This window comes from Medicago truncatula, chromosome 1, assembly GCF_003473485.1.
Source record: "Medicago truncatula cultivar Jemalong A17 chromosome 1, MtrunA17r5.0-ANR, whole genome shotgun sequence".
NCBI classification, from domain to species: domain Eukaryota; kingdom Viridiplantae; phylum Streptophyta; class Magnoliopsida; order Fabales; family Fabaceae; genus Medicago; species Medicago truncatula.
The window spans coordinates 7,257,558-7,274,938 of record NC_053042.1 but is presented as its reverse complement, the minus strand read 5'-3'; the positions used below and the strand labels follow the sequence as shown (position 1 = coordinate 7,274,938).

At 32.1% G+C, this 17,381-nt stretch overlaps 2 protein-coding genes across 2 annotated transcripts; one reads left to right on the top strand and one right to left on the bottom strand.

Moving 5' to 3' along the window:
* Nucleotides 1-522: 522 nt before the first annotated feature.
* LOC25482173 (inositol-pentakisphosphate 2-kinase) lies at nt 523-4,308 on the bottom strand. Its single transcript, XM_013610685.3, has 8 exons — nt 4,150-4,308; nt 3,923-4,024; nt 3,002-3,211; nt 2,568-2,715; nt 2,173-2,213; nt 1,906-2,016; nt 1,145-1,741; nt 523-861 (listed from the first exon to the last, which is right to left on the bottom strand). Exons 1-8 carry the CDS (start codon nt 4,240-4,242, stop codon nt 727-729), a joined length of 1,437 nt encoding a protein of 478 aa, XP_013466139.1. The 5' UTR covers nt 4,243-4,308; the 3' UTR covers nt 523-726.
* A 6,595-nt stretch (nt 4,309-10,903) lies between these two features.
* LOC25482172 (probable jasmonic acid carboxyl methyltransferase 2) lies at nt 10,904-17,233 on the top strand. Its single transcript, XM_013610684.3, has 4 exons — nt 10,904-11,119; nt 11,645-12,079; nt 14,606-14,878; nt 16,510-17,233. Exons 1-4 carry the CDS (start codon nt 11,045-11,047, stop codon nt 16,861-16,863), a joined length of 1,137 nt encoding a protein of 378 aa, XP_013466138.1. The 5' UTR covers nt 10,904-11,044; the 3' UTR covers nt 16,864-17,233.
* Nucleotides 17,234-17,381: the final 148 nt, after the last annotated feature.

Genomic DNA, 17,381 nt, shown 5'->3' with positions numbered 1-17,381 from the left:
ACTTTTTGGTTTCATTTTGGTCCCTTAACTATTAAAAGTTTCGTTTTGGTCCCTTAACTTATTTTTTGGTTTCATTTTGGTCCCTTAACTCTTCCTCCGTCAACCACTTTGGTCCTTTATGTTAGATGACTGTATTAGAGTTAAGGGACCAAAACGAAACCAAAAAATAAGTTAAGGGGCCAAAACGAAACTTTTAATAGTTAAGGGACCAAAACGAAACCAAAAAGTAAGTTAAGGGACCAAAACGAAACTTTTAATAGTTAAAGGACCAAAACGAAACCAAAAAATAAGTTAAGGGACCAAACGAGTAATTAAGCCAAAAAAAAAAAAATTATTTTATGAGTTATCACATTTATGTAAGAGAAATGATATTTGTATAACCATTTTGCAACAATTTTTAGACAACTTTCTCTCTCATACTCACATGACATTCTTATCCTCTCTCTTCCTTTTTCTCTCTCTATTGTTTTTGACCAATAGAAAGAGAGAAAAACAAGGTTGTCACCAAAGTGGTCTTGGATGTACAAATATCATTACTCATTATGTAATACAAACACAAAATATTTATGTAAAAGATGAATTCTGATAGTCCCAGTCTACAAAAAAAACTGATCGTTGAGTTGTGAAGCCAAATATTTATGCAGGTTGAATCTTCACATTTTAACTATCACAAAAACATTTTGTAAGGAAGAAATCTATGAAATCTCAGCATGCAACTTCAAGTCCCTATAAGTTTGCATCTCCATTTCTTCCATGATCCAATTTGCTCATCTCTTTGTAACAGTTCACTATCTTCTTATCTAACTTGTAGTAGTCTTCTACTTTACTCAACCGCTTTAAATCGAGGTCAATAAAATGTACCTAATACAAATCAAGTAGCAACCGAACTAAGACATTTAATCTCACAAGCATTATAACGGTAATACTTTTTTTGTGGATAAAGATAAGAGCAATGATATTTTGACACAAAGTTGACACAGTATAAAAACACACTCAATCCAAGTGTTAAATTGATTGAAGAAGAGACAAAAAATTAATAAAAACCTTCCAGACCTACTAACCAAAAATGTTCTGAACATATTCATATGGAACACCTGACACCAAAAATTTAAACCAATAATAACAACTGGAAATTTCTGCTTACCTTGAAATCAAAGGCTTGCTTAGTTGACTCAAGATATACAGTATCGTAGGCAGATCCAGAACCCTCCTCTTTCCTTGGTCTAAAACATATCATCAAACTGCAGTCTTTTGCAGTTGCTGCTATCAGGTAGTCCTTTACAATTCTCAAGCTTTCCTCCAGTGATGCAGAATGCAAAGAGGCATATTTTTTTGCTTGTTCTTCATCCAATGCTTTACGTGCCATGCTCTGTTGAGAAGTAATGTTGTAATATGCATGAATTACTCCTTCTATGTCAATATTGTCAAGCTTCTGAACCTCAAGGAGCTTGTCAAGTACTCCTGATTTTTGCACGGCTTCAGTAACAAGAGTAAATAAGTTCTCTGTACATTGGCCATCATCAGCTTGAATGACTGACTGAAGTTCATCTTCAAGTACTTTAGCAATAGATGCATCTGTACTTTCAGCACCACCTCCTAGCCCTCCAAGTATGAGAGAACCATTTAAAAATACGCGGAAATTGTTTTGAGGAGTAGTAAAGAGATCTTTGACAGCTTTATGAATTCTTTCCTTGGATCCAGAGAACAGATCGAGTGGGTTGTACACACTCCGCTGTGAAATCTGAAGACATATTGAAAAGTTTCTAATAGGCTTAGTTCTAGAAAAATGACGGATATTGTCTTTTAATACATCAGCCGAAAGACAAATGATAAAATGCTCAGGCTAGAGGCTAAGACAAATGGAATATAGGACCACCATCTATAGTTAAATTTTGTAGGATGTACCTCTCCATGTTGCAATTTCAGAGCTTGATGCATTTCGAATCGAGTTTTCCTCCTCTTGATAGCAGTTTCTTCAGATATGAATCTTGAAGTAGGAAGAAATCCGCATTTAGGCTACATTTTATGGAATGGAAAAGTTAAAATGTTGAAATCAAGCCAAAGACAGAGGAAGAGGCAAGGGTGAAATAGAGATATTCATTTTAAACTAATGATATTCTTCAATGGAAGAATAAAAAACAAAGCACAATAACATAATTGAGAAGACCATACCTTTATCTCAACTGATAAGCTGGGGATAGATCCTTGACTACCTGAAATGAAACACGAAGCTTACTACATAACTTTAATTTTCTGACAAGTTTGTGTAGGGCAGTAAAACAAAAAATGAATAATCTGTTTAGTTCATACTAGGTATATACTATCAGGCACAACATTCAGAATGAAAGATGAAGCGGCTTAGTATAATATTAATATCAAATTAAATTTCACCCAATGTTCATATTTTAACCAACGGGAAGCAATGTAATTCAAGCATTGTAGGTAAATTTTAAATACTAACTTCTCACACATGAATATAATTCATGATTACTAAGCAAGGTATGCTACATAATACTGTGCTAGAATTTAGATATTCAATTCAAATGATACATGTCTCAAAACCATACCTTGAGGGAAGATTGAATGATCCGACATGAGAAGACCAAAATCACATTGTGTATCAACCCGGGAAACATCAACTCTCCCAGCAGGACGTTGACTAGCAACATTCCTCTCAACCGTCTCAAGGAATTCCTTGGTCACCAGAATGTGAGTCTAGAAAGTACCAAAAACAGATATAGGTCTGAGATCATAATCACAAAACCTACTCATGCAACATCTTTACTTCTTCTTATTCGTAAAAGTAGGGCAATTCATAAAACCCATTTTTATCAATAGAAAAATTGGTGATTTGTATTTCTCAAGGTAAGCACAAAGTGATGATAAAAACAACCATTTGGTTAATGGGTTTCCAATATGACTGTAAAAACAAGAACTTTTCTGTTAATGGGTCTCAGACATTGATTTAGAACAGGAAAAGAATGAAACGGTGACTACATACCCCAGCATCAACATATTTGGAACCAAGCAAAGGCTTCATGACATGCTCTACATATAGTTGCCCAGCAATTTCCTTATCTGAAGAGGAAATAAGTTCAGGTACATCTTTCCAGATGAGCCGTTCATGTGGAGTCAGAGCTATGGTATTCCTCACTCCTTGCAACGCTGATTCCTTCCTTGGAGACTTGCGAATGCGCATCACTTTCCCAATCTAAGTAAGACACATTTGGATATACAGTTTAATTGTTTGGATAAACAACTTAATTAAATGATTATAACTTAATCGCTTATCATGTAAGTGTTTACTTATAAGCTATTTCCATAATAAAAGATAAAATAAAGTCAAACGATTATCATATAAGCCATAAACTATTTTTATAAGTCTCAGTTACTGGGATCCTCGGGAAAAAGGAATCAAATTCATAAAAGATGATAAATTGTTAAATTTATAGAGTTCAATTGCATCAACCAATTGAGAAACTAACTCCTGATTGATTCTTAACTAACTAATTCATAACTACTTACAGAATTGATATATTGTAACTATAATCAATCCTGAAGAGCTTACGGAATTAAGCCGAAAAATAGACATGTCATGAGCTGTTTCAGTAAGCTTTTCCAGATCATATCACAAGTGCTTATGTTAGTAGATAAGTTCAAGTAAGTCAACCCAAATAGATCTTATGTGATTATTCAACAAACTATTTCAGGAAAACACTTACTGAATAAGCTATCATACAAAATTCTATTGGAATAAGCTGAACATACCATACATGAATTTTACAATCCAAACATGAAACATAATACAAGTGTTTAATGTGATCAAACAAATTCATAACACAATACAACTTAACTTTAAAAAAACATTTTTTGAAGCAAAATTAAGTTACAAGCAAAAACAAAAAATGAAAAAAGAGCTTACATAAGAAGGAGAGGAACCAGTGTAAGAGAGAACAAGATTAGCAGCACCTTCACCTCTATAAACCCAATGAGCTGCATCTTCTTCAGTTAAAGTCAACTCCATCTATTTTTTCACATGAAAATCTCTTTCAGATATTTCATCAAACAGTTTAACTGCGAACTAAAAAATGGAATTGATACCATGCGTTTCAAACATAAGAACAAAATTGTAGTGGTTGGCAATGATACCTTGTGTTGTGTTCTCCTGTGGTCAGGTGTTGTTTGATTAAGATGGACTGCATGCAATGGTGTTATTATGTGTTGAATTAAGAGGGACTCCATTTTTGTCTTTTTTCGTAACAAAACGTGTTTTCAACTCGTTGTGGTTCTTTGTTTTGTTTTAGGTTAAATAAGTGTTTGATCGTTAAGGAAGGTTAAATAAGTGTTTTTATGGTTAAATAAATTTTTTATAAGTATAAAATATAGACTATTACTTTTCCCACCCTATTGCCTTCTCGCGTGCTCTGTGAAAATTCCATAAATACCCCTGGACCAGATTGTTAGTGTTTCCAGAATATATAATCCAAACAAATACGATATGAATATTTTGTGTCTTTCTTTGATGTCAATGGTCTCTGTTGACCGTTATACGACCCCCGCATAAGCTGCAATGCAACTGCAGGGGTCGTCTGAGCGGTCAACAATGACCATGACACCACCAACATCCCTAAAATCTACCTAAAAAACTAAATTTTTTTGAAGAAAATGTAAGAAAGGACGGTGAAGAGGAATGAAGGAAAATGTTGAAGATCCAAGCCTTTTTATAGCCTAAAACAAGTCATAAGTAATTTGAAGTCAGTGAAAACTTGTTTTTCATTAAAAACCGTCCAAAAAAACGTATTAAAACTCCACTAACCGGCATAACCTTTGGTGAAACGTCACCAGCCAAAATGTTACCGAGGGTTTCCGAATTTTATAATCCAGAATGCATGAAGCTATTCCGAATTTTAAAGTCTGAACTGCATCAGACCATTTTGTTTGAATCGTTTTTGTTGCAAATGCCTTGGAAAAAAATAGAACAAAGGTACATAACATAAATTGAAGCAACATGAGACAAATAAATAGATAAAAAAAAAACCATAATAACATAAATGATGAATCGTTTGGGAAGGTGTTTTCAAGAGGATTTCTTTGAGTTAGATCGTGTTGTCTGCCAGATGAATATCTGGCAGACAGTACGATCTAACTCATAACAACCTCTTGATATTTTTGAGTTATATGTGTATCAAGGAGGCATCAAGGAGTATATATATATATTTTTGACAACATGGCGAGGATCTTCATCATGTTGTTATATAGAGATCTATATTTGTGTATCAAATACGATATGAATATTTTGTATCTAAACTAACTTCCTCCTCCTCTGGTCCCTCCAGCAGAGCCCGGATCTCTTCGTAGTTCCTGCTCCGGTGCAAAGTTTTCAGAATTTGTTCAGCAGATCTAACCAACGAAGCGTCCAACTCGATTGGTCCTCTTGTACTGTGCAGACCAAAGATAGAGAAAATGGTTCGCACGTCGTCGTTCTTGAGTTTCATCCGGCTGAAGCAAAGAGATCCGGTTGAGTCGGACAACGGACATCGATATTCAACTCTGACCACCCTCCTCGTGTCTTTGTAGTTGAGTTGACGGTTGATTTGATCCCTCTCGTCCTTCAGCTCGGAGATGGTGACATCGTCTCCAATCCTAAACAGATGGGGTAGTGTTCCACCGTTGTAGTATACTGCCGCTAGCTTGGTGTTCGGATCAAAGCCAGGAATTCCATGTTTTTTCGTCTGATGTAGTTTACTTGTAATGAAAACAGGGACCCCTAATTATAGAGGTATGTAGGCGTTGTTGACCACAAAAAATTATCGGTGCAATGTGGGACACACAAAAGAATCCAATGCTGAATAAATTCGGATTCTAAAATCCGAACCAACACTCACCATACTCAAAGTCTCAAGTTTCCCTTTGTTCGCCCCAACATCGTATGTTTTCGAAATATATATTCCGGAATATATATGTATTCCTGATTACACCAGAAACTTTTGGCCGGTGGTCTGCACCACAAAGAAAACGTTTTTCAAACGTTTTGGACCTTGGTCAAGTTGAAAAACGTGTTTCTACACATTTTTTGACCGGAATTGATGGCTTTCTCACGTTTTTTTAATCCCCCTCCGCTATAAATATGGTTCATTTCCTCAAACATTTGCAAACCTTCTTCTTTCTCCTCTTCTCCTCTACAACGATGTGTTTCCATCGTTGGCCTTTCATAGAAAGAGGCCTCTTTGGAAATCCATTAGGGTCATATGATCGGTCAATAGGGAATGGGTCAGTCTGGGTGTGAGGTTGGTTTGCCTAGATGTCATGTTGACCATCATGGTCTCTTGTTCCCTCAAGGCCCCTGTGCCCCCTATATCTCCCCACCAACACCAAAGCTATTGGTATGTCCTATCAGGCAACATTGGTTTCTTCTTCCCCGCAATCTTCTTTCCTCCCCCCCCCCCCCCCTCTTTCCTCTCCACCGGTGGCTCCAGCCACCAGTATTGCTTATGCAATAACTTAAGAGTAGAAATAGATTTAGCATCTTATGTAATAAGCTTAAAAAGTTTAAAAATTATTGTAATGTATTGTTCATATATTAATAAAATGAGTTGTTTTTATGTTTGTGTCTTTTTATTTCTGTTTTTAATTTTATTTGCATTTTATTTTACGAATTTTGAAGATTAAAATTGCAAAAGTTCTAGTAAAACATTATTCCAGATCTTCAAATCCGGAAACATCTGCAAAATTCTAACAATGCAATCTGGAAAACGAAATCCAGACCAGGGGTAAAATTGGAAAAAAATAGGGCACGTGAGAAAAGGCATAGGGTGGGAAAAGTAATAGTCTAAAATATATATAAAGAAAAACCCATTTGGGGTTGGCCTAGTGGTTGGCTTGGGATCTTGGAGTTTGCTCCTCCAGAGGTCTCAGGTTCGATTCCCTCTGATGCCAATTTCGGTGGGTAAGTCAATACAGACCTTGCTCTGGCTTTAAACGAGGCCCCTGCAAGTGGGCGGTGAGATTGGTCCCCTCGGATTAGTCGATTCATGGATCGGATACCGAGTTTTTAAAAAAAAAATATATATATATATATATAAAAAAAACAAGTTAATTAATAAACTAAAAATAGAAAGAAAAAAAAATGAAATGGGCTGGTATGGTCTGATTTATTTATACATAAAGTCCATAATGGATGGTCATGCTTAACAAAGAAAATTGCTCTTTAGGCTCCATTATTTGCTTTCAGACAACTTAAATTGAGGAAAATACCGTCAGCGAGAATTAAATAGGCTTAATAGCAGTTTCGACCCCTTATGTTTTAAGAAGTTGCGATTTTGACTCCCTAACTAAATAAACTACAAAATCGCCCCCTAAGTATTGATTTTTTTTTTTTTTTTTTGCAGTTTTGGCCCCTTTTTGTTTTATTTTTTTAATTAAAAAACTAAAAATATTTTTTTATTTTTTAATAATTAAAATACACACGTGGCGTCCACATCAGCTTTGACTTGGTCAAAATTGGCCTGGGGGGCTAAAACTGCAAAAAAGTCAATACTTAGGGGGCAGTTTTGTAGTTTATTTAGTTAGCAGGCCAAAATCGCAACTTCTTGAAATATAGAGGGTCAAAACTGCTATTAAGCCAATTAAATATCGTTGGCACCTATGAAAGTTAACTATCAATTTCAGAGATAAATATCGTTTGTAGTATTTGAATGCACAACTAGTTCACAAAACAATCTGTTTAAACACTTGTAACTCAGAAACACCATTCAACAAAGAGCACGCTAATTCAACAATAATTATCGCTCATAATCCAACAATAAAATGATTTGAGACAAAATGTTTGCAAAAAAGAAATTGAACTTTATGGGTTAGGGATGGAAGAGGGAGGAAAGTTGGTGAATGAATAATGTAGTACAAGTGAGTTGCTTGATATATCAATCATGTCTAGAACGGCAATTAACTGTCACTGTCGTATAACAAACGACAATTAACTACCGTAGACAGCAAACGACAGTTAACTGTCGTTGGAGGTAAAAACGTCATTGTAGGGGTACTTGTGATCAATGTTTGGTGCGTAAAGAGAAATTTTCTTTAACAAAATGCACACCAAAAACAAGTGTTCTAGTCATATCCAACCTATTTATGTAGTTAGGCTCGTTGGGCCAAAGCAAGCTTGGCCAACTTATAATATAACATGATGATTGCTCTAAGAAACTCGTGAATTGCTCAACCTCTAAAATACATTGGTCGGAAGAGTGGATGATGATGATACTGGGACGATTGGAGTACACAGGAAGTGGAAAGAGTGGGGGTGGTGAATGATGAATGCCTATGAAACGATTATGAATTTTGGAATGGAACTTGCCGCGCATGGTCGAAAAATGATGAAGACGAGTCAAATTGATATGAACCAGGTCAGATGGAGTCATTTGGCCCAAACCCATTTTTAATTTTGACAAAAAAATAAAAAAATAAATAAAAATATTGTCACATCAGACTTCTGTTTGCTTATTATGCAAAAATAGACAACATGGACCAATTACGGAAGTAAAAGGTAGGGAGTGCAAAAACATTTTTAAAAATGTAGGGACTATTCTTTGAAGTCACTTAAAATATAGGGACAAAAACATATTTAACATTTTTTTTCTTATATGCAAGAAAGTTTAGTGTTTTATGTTTCATCGAAGATAGAAATACCACGTTTTTTTCCCTTTTTCTTTTTGTGAAATGTGGTGCAAGAGAGTCACAAATCACTACCATATGTTTCTTCCGCGTTCACGATACTCGTTTTCCATGAGTTTTAAACGTGAAACACTAGCTAAGGACGTTCTTAATTTTCTTTGGTCATAGAAAGTGAAAGTACACTTCCTTAATTAGTTAAACTTTGGATGAAAAAGAAGTGAAAGTACACTTCCTTAATTAGTTAAAATTTTGATGAAAAAGTTGTTGCTGATATCTTTTGCATCGGTCATTACCACCCTCATATTGTATTTACTGGAACTTGAATGAGTGTTTCATGGCTTGAAAAATATGCATGGTGTTGGTATATCAAATTTGAGTAATATGTGCTACTATGAATAGAAAAGTGATATCTCTCTCACTTGAATGATTCCCTACATCCTCATAACCCAACAATGATATCAGAGTCTTGGAAGCGGGATCTAAGTGTGGATCACGCTAGTGATGTGAATGTCTCATATTTAAGGGGGAGATTGTTGAGTTTCAAGTGTGACTGATTAAATCTCACACTTAATGTTGAATATATATGCGAGGTGATCCATATATATATAAGGGTTAATTAAGCATTTAGTCCCTATAAATATTTACAGTTTTGTTTTTAGTTCCTACAAAACAAAATCACACTTTTAGTCCCTGTGACATTTTCCTTAAGCATTTTAGGGACCAAAAATGTTGATGGAAATTTTTAATAGGAACTAAAAATGCTGACGGAAAATTTTATAGAGACTAAAAACATTAATATAAAATTTTGTAGGGATTAAAAAGTCTGATTTATTTTTATAGGGACTAAAAACAAAACTGCAGATATTTTTAGGGATCAAAAACTTAATTAACCCTATATATATATATAATATCTTAAGGTTTTGGATTAAAATGTGGTGTCTCTCACTTATATGATTGAATAATAAAAAAATTATTGTTGAATTCTGAAATAAAATGTCACACAAAATTTATTTGAACTCAATTTATTTGAAAATTTATTTGTACTCATTGAGTAATAATAGTTTATCACATTTAAGCAATTTATTTGGATTCACAACAGGCTGAAATATACCCAAAATAAAATATACTACTAAAGAATCAAAATAAGCCTGATTCATGAATCTAAGAATAAAAAACCAGGGTCTAATTCATGATCACGATCGGTTTGTCCTTGTGCATCCGAGTCCATTTCTTCACCATTTTATTGTTCTTATGTTCCCACTGCATTGTTACCACAACTCAATTGTGCAATGTTCCCCACTCAGTTGTTAAGAAATGATAAAGACAATTGAAAAGAGCTCTCTTTTTCGATTTTTAAAAAACATAATACACAATTTCTAATATAATATGTTTTGTTACAGAAAATAAATTCAATATAATATTTCTCTTTTAATTCCTTTTTTTTTTTTTTACAAATCTTTTTTTAATTCTTTAACAAGCGCCCTTTTCCCAAGATTTAATTAGTGATGTTAAAAAAAAAGATTTAAGCAATCATTAATAATTTGTTGTTAGACAATTCTTTTTGGATTAAATATGTTTTTGCTCCTAATAAATATTTCAAATTTTCGTTTTAGTCATCCTAAAATTTTGTTTCGACTTTTAGTCTCCCAAAAGCTTTTCATTCATCACCACTTTAGGACATGCTTTTCAAACTTATACGCATCATTTGGAATTTTGAAACTCATGTGTATCATTTGGAATTTTGAACGAGATTTTGTATGAATGTTTATAATATTATAAATATCTCTCAATTTTGTTTTTTAACAAAACAGAAATTAAATATGAATTTTTATGTTTTTTGAAGCTATCTCTCAATTTTGTATGAATTTTTATGTTTTTTTAACAAAAATTCATATTTAATTCATTAGGTTAAAAAAATTATATTTTTTTTGGAAAAATTCTTATAATATTTTAAACATTCATGTAAAAGCTCATTCAAAAATTTAAAGGACACACATGATTTAATTTAAAAGATTGGATCAAAAGTGTAGACGGAAAACTTTTAGAGAATTAGAAGTTAAAAGAAAATTTTAAAGAAATTAAAAGGTAAACTTGAAATATTCATAAGGATAAAAAAATTATTTAACCCATTCTTTTTTCCATACGTAGCTATCTAGGGACCATTTCCATGCATGAGTGGACTAGTTAATATCGTACTTCCTCTCCTCTATATGTGGTTCCTATTATTGGTCTGGCTGGCTATTGCTCTATTTATACATACAGCTCTTCCATGAACCTATAACATAGTACTTAGGTACAAACTCATTTGCTTAGGATATTGTTTCCCTAATTGAAAGGAACATTCATCACCTTCTCATCTGTCCAATAAGAAAAGAAAATGGAAACTGTAGAAACACTTCACATGAATAAAGGAGCTGGCGAAACTAGCTATGCCATGAACTCTTTCGTCCAGGTACTGATTGGCTTTAAGATTCCAAGATTTTATACAAATTAATTGTAAGTAAAATTAGTTCTTTCTTTATCAAAAAAAAAAAAAAAGTTCTTAAAATTAATCGTGATAAAAGAACTAAGTAGTAGGTACGTAGGTAGTAGGGTTCAAGTGGTTTAATAAGCTTAGACGAATCTTTAGAAAAAATTAAAGTTCAAATACTAACTAAAGTAATCAATGACCAGACTTAGTTAATCTCAACCGGACTCTAGAACATCAAGGTTCGTAAATCGTAATCCCTTCATGAGAATCAGATGATCAAGACAAAAACAAGTTCTAATATTTTATATATATATTCAAGAAACATGCATGTTTTCATCAACCCATATTCTAAGTTTCAATTGGATCCAATTGTTGACGTTCGAGTTGGACACTAATGATTCTAATTCATGTTTATAATTGTACTTATATATGTTGTTTTTGTTGACAATAAACGCATACAATTAATGAAAAGATGCATGTTTTAATTTGTGTAAATAAAATATGTAGAGGAAGATAATATCATTGACAAATCAAGCAACAAAGAAAGCTATTGTGGAAATTCTATGCTCAACAAAACGATGGCCAATAATGAAGATGGGAATTGCTGATTTAGGTTGTTCATCAGGACCTAATGCCCTAAGGGTAATTTCAGAAATAGTTGAAGCTATAAATGCAACCTCAAGCATGTTGAATCGACCAGCACCAAAGGAGCTAATGTTATATATGAATGACCTTTTCACCAATGACTTCAACAACATTTTTGCTTCTTTGCCATCTTTCCACAAAAAATTAAGCCAACAAAAGGGAAATAATAATCATCATGATCACAATGGTTCTAATTGTTTTGTTTCTGCTGTACCGGGCACTTTTTATGGTAGACTCTTCCCAACTAAGTCCCTTCATTTTGTGCACTCTTCTTCAAGCCTCCATTGGCTTTCTAAGGTTTGTCCCTTCATTGGGTTTTATTTATTTTTAGTTGGCTGGTCCCCCTATTTTCATCTTTGTGTGGAATTGATCCCCCTATTTTAAAATTCGACAGTTTTGGTCCCTCTGTCATATTTTTTAACTAAAAAAAGGTGATGTGATAGATTTTAAATATCATGATATATGATCTGAAGATGATAAAATATCAACATCGATGAAATCGTAAAATAATTCCTTTGAAAACTCCATTTAAAACATGTTATATCACCATATTTTAGACAAAATTTTAGATAAAGGGACCAAAACTGTCGAATTTTAAAATATGGGGACCTATTTGGCAAAATGATTAAAATAGGGGACCAAACTTGCAATTAAGTTTTTTTGGTTTTTAAAAACAGTTTTCAAAAGTATTATTCTATATATATATATATATATATATATATATATATATATATATATATATATATATATATATATAATCTTATAAAATATATGTACAAAATAATCTAATCTTTCTTGTTAGTTTGTTGTAATTGAATTTTAGCCACACGAAAGACTTTGAGCTTCCGACACACAACAAACATTTAGTTATCGATGGATGTACTCAACTAATTTTCCTCATCTCTTTCATTAAACTTCGTTATCCTCCTTTCATTAAACTTCGTTTTGAGATATCTTTAAATTATATATGTAGTAAACGTCTATTATCTTTGCTAAAAAAAAAACGTCTATTATCTTGCTCCTTTAGAATTAACTAATAGTATATATTTACGAAATAAATTTAAATTTATAAAATTATTACATGGACAACTATTTCCAATATGTTTCCATTGATCTTGATGTGTTAGAGTTTTGTTTATTACTCTCTCTCCGTTTCAAAATTTTGTTTTAAAATAAATGTCACTTTCGATTTTCTATGTAATAATAACTTTTTCTTTTCAATTATACCTTTCAATTAATACTATATACACTACTTTTAAAATATTATTTTTTTCTTTAACGAAAAATAAACAAATAGTTGATTAGGATAATTTGGTAAAATAACATCTCTCTTTCTTTTAATTAATACATTTCTTAATTTTTTTTTGGTCAAGTAGGCTAGTGGCTAGAGCTCACACAATTTAATTGTGGAGAAGTGAGGTGTCCGGGGTTCGAACCCCAGCCCCTGCATATAATATGCAATATCCCTATCAACTGAGCTAAGGTCACGGAGATATGCATTTCTTAATATGTGTGTAAAAACATTAGACGACATTCATTTTAAAATAGAGGAGTATAATAAAGATCAGAGCGAGAAAAGTAAATAAACAAAGAAATTTGACGGTACATTCGGCAATTTGATATGCACTAGTACATTTGATCTTTAAATTAATGGTATACTACTTCCGTCTCATATTATAAGGAAAAAAAAAAATCATTTCACACTTATTAAAAAAACTAAAACATGATAATTTAGAGTATAGTTTCTTGTGTTCTCCTTGAAATTAGTTCAATGAAAAGATGTAAAAATAATTTATATTAGTTATTTGTTATAGAGAAAATGAGAGGGAGAGCAAATTAAAGGCAATTTGCATTTAATTTCACTTTGGAAAAATTCATTTTTTTAAATAGGGTCTTGCTAACCATTGCCCTTAGGACAATGGTTAAGGAAGCTAAAAGTAGCATGTTTGCATTAGTTTCAACACCATTTTAACTTTTAAAAAGTTAAATTTATCACTTTTCATCATTTTTGAATGCTATATTTCTATTTTTATCCTCTTAACCAATGCCCCAAGGGCAAAGGTTAGCATTCTCCTTTTAAATAAGAGGAGAAAATGAGAGGAAGAGCAAATTAAAGACAATTTGCATAAGAGGAGAATGCTAACTTTTTGCACAAAAGTTTATCTTTTTTACTTATTATTTGGGTCAAAATGAGTTTTTCTTCTTTTTATAATTTACGACGGAAGGAGTATATATTTTCTAATCATTTAAAATGTTCCAATAAGTAAAACATCCACAATGGGGTACCCTCATTTGGGTGTCTAAGTGAGTCTCAGATGTACACGTTACTTATTTTTTAATTTTTTGATGTCAATATTTAATATAAGCATTCTATTCGCCAATATATATATGTTGAAAATACTAACAAAGGTACTTGTTAAGAAGTTTAAATATGAAATCTCATTTAGAGAAACATGTAATTATCATATTAAAACTTTAAAAGATAGTAATTTTCTTACATAAATTTATCAATTATTTTCATTAAGTTGGACATTTGTTTGCATTTCTCTCTATATATATTTCAACAAAACTCATTTATTATAAAACAATCTATTGAATGCAATGCACAAAGGATAGTGGTGCTAACCTGTACAACACATGTTAAGAAACTCAATAAAAAGAATTTATATTTAATTCATTAACTTGTGCTTTAAATGGAGAGATGATCCTAAGTGACTTTTAAATATTCTTTAAAAAAAAAAAATTAAATATGACTTTTCAAGGGAATTTTGCTGGACATCTTTTACACGTAGGAAACTAATTAGTATCGTATGATTTTTGCAGGCTCCTGGTGGTTTGGAGGATGAAAGAGGGAAAGGGTTGAACAAAGGAAAACTATACATATCAAAGAGCAGTCCCAATTGTGTGCTAAAAGCTTATTCACAACAATTTAAAAATGATTTTTCACAGTTTCTTGAGTCACGTTCTCAAGAAATGGTGCATGGGGGACGAATGGTCCTTTCTTTTATGGGCAGAGAATCCATGGACCCAACATCACCCAACTGTTGCTATCAATGGGAACTTTTAGCACAGGCTCTTATGACTTTGGTTTTAGAGGTACTTCAATTGTTTTCCACTTACATTAGGGTTACTTCTCTACTACCGTACCGTACACGCTACTACAAAATCCTTAAAAAAATAAAAAAAAAAATTACAAAGAGGGCTAAAAGTAGACTAAAAGTTGTAGTTAGTTTTTTAGTTCTTTAAGTTATGATTCCAACCTGAGTGTTGGTTATTTATTTTAGGGTTAAATATATATTTTCTATCTAAAAAAAATAATCCAAAATTCGATTGATTGTAGTCTTTCTTTTTTGTAGTTTTTAAGTTTGGTATAATCCTTATTTTTTTTTTTTTAAAGTTTGCTATAATCCTCAATTTGTATGTGTGGGATATATATATATATATATATATATATTCAAAAGACACAAGGAACATATTTCAAAAGTAATGTGATGTAAAACACGTTGCTTTTAAAAAAAAGGAACTAAACTAAAACATAAATTTATATGAAATCAAAACATTCATATTTGCCCATCTTTTGTTTTATGAAATCAAAACATTTAAAAATAACAATTTTTTTTTGGGAATTTCGAAACTACATGGTAACATAAATTTTCAATTATTATTTTTAATTAAAAATGCCCAAATGTTTACATGAAATGGGTGTGAGTATATTTTAGTCCATAAATGAGGGCTAAAATATTCATCAGGAGAGCTTCTAGCCAATATAATTTATTTATTTTTTTGGTCAAGTAGCTTAATGACTATAGCTCACACAATTTAATTATGGAGAAGTGAAGTGGGGTTCGAACCTCAGCTCCGGCATATTATATGAAATATCCCTACTAATTGAGTTAAGCTCACGGGGATTAGCCAATATAATTCTACTTATCTAAAAAAATTAGTCGATGCATTTATACAACAAAAACCTAGATAAGAGTAAAAAACATCGGATTTATCCACACAAAAAAAAAAACTAGATTAAAAAACATTGAAGGCGGTTAATATCTATCATATTTACGATTGGTCATCGTGTAATATAGATAATAGTAATGATATTTGTGCAACTATTTCGTGACAACTTTCTTTCCCACTCTTTTTATTTGTCAAAAACGATAAAGAGATAAAAATCAATATATAGAGAGAGAGTAAGAGAATAACACGAGTATGAGAGACATAGAGAAAATTGTCTAAAAATTATCACAAAATAATCGTACAAATATCACTTGTTTATAGGTAAAATGTTATCGATTTGTTAACAATAACATAAAATATGAAACTGAATAGATCCAAAGTTGAAGGCCATGAGGGGTTCTTTTGTGTCATATCCTCCACCATTAACTTATGTTCATTTTAAACCACCAAGTATCCCTACCTTTTTTTTTTTGGAAAGAAGTACACCTACCTTTGGCCTTTTCCATTGTTTGATTCGACTCACCTCCGGTTTATTTTAGACCACAACATCTAATAAGATTTTCTTGTCAAAATAAACATCCAATAGGATTTTATGATGACAAAACTTTATTATATTATTTATGAAATATTGTAAAAAAAAAAATTTACATTGTGACTGCCGGTTTCATCTGGTGGATGGTTGATTGGCTAAGATCAAGGGTATACTATCAATATATACTTTTAAAACTCATAATTTTTTCTTTTAATTTTTTTTATTTGCTTTTGGTACATAGGGTCTAGTTGAAGAAGAAAAGGTGGACTCATTTAACGCTCCTTACTATGCACCATGTTTTGAAGAATTGAAAATGGAGATTGAAAAAGAAGGTTCATTCATGGTGAATTCCCATGAAGCTTATGAAATTGATTGGGATGATGGCATAGAATTGCAAAGTGATGATACAATGATAAGTGGAGAACGAGTTGCAAAGACCATAAGGGCTGTGGTTGAGTCCATGTTGGAATATCATTTTGGGAGTCATATAATGGATGAATTGTTTCAAAGGTTTGCCAAATTTGTGGAGGATCATTTGTCAAAAACAAGGACCAAATACATCAATTTGATCATTTCTCTTGTCAAGCGACAATGAAACACAAACACTATATGTTTGTTTTTTAAAATTTGCAGAATCCAACTTCAATAATGTTAATAATATATATGTGGCACGTTTTAGTTTATGCTGCTTCTACGTGTTGTGCACGTATCTTCTACTAGTACGACTTCAAGTTCAAGAGGTCATGCATTAGAATTTACATGTGAATGAAAGATAATTGGCGAGGAATATCCAAATGGTCCTTGTATTGTTTTTATTTGTTGCCCTTTTCAACTCTTTAACTTTATTTTAGATTTTCAATAGTATGAAACGAATGAGTGGGGCTGAATTTATTCCCACATAACTAGACAACAAGTACTTGTTGTTTTCGAAAGATATAAGCATGATATCTCCATTCTAAATCGAATATTCCTGCACTTTAAACTAATAGGTTTAATTATACTTGAAACTTATAGCTTGATTGTCTATCGTTTTAGTCTTTATTTTTTATTTGTCCAGTAGTTTGGTGTTAGAAAATCATCTTTTAAGGTTAATAACGGAGAAATTTGGGATTC

Bases quoted from the DNA above. Each gene is read 5' to 3' on its own strand.
- LOC25482172 (XM_013610684.3), top strand. From the start codon at position 11,045: ATGGAAACTGTAGAAACACTTCACATGAATAAAGGAGCTGGCGAAACT. The intron at 11,120-11,644 runs GTACTGATTGGC...TAAAATATGTAG, and splicing joins CCATGAACTCTTTCGTCCAG to AGGAAGATAATATCATTGAC. The intron at 12,080-14,605 runs GTTTGTCCCTTC...TGATTTTTGCAG, and splicing joins GCCTCCATTGGCTTTCTAAG to GCTCCTGGTGGTTTGGAGGA.
- LOC25482173 (XM_013610685.3), bottom strand. From the start codon at position 4,242: ATGGAGTCCCTCTTAATTCAACACATAATAACACCATTGCATGCAGTC. The intron at 3,212-3,922 runs GTAAGCTCTTTT...TGTCTTACTTAG, and splicing joins CTGGTTCCTCTCCTTCTTAT to ATTGGGAAAGTGATGCGCAT. The intron at 2,017-2,172 runs GTATGGTCTTCT...CATAAAATGTAG, and splicing joins GCTTATCAGTTGAGATAAAG to CCTAAATGCGGATTTCTTCC.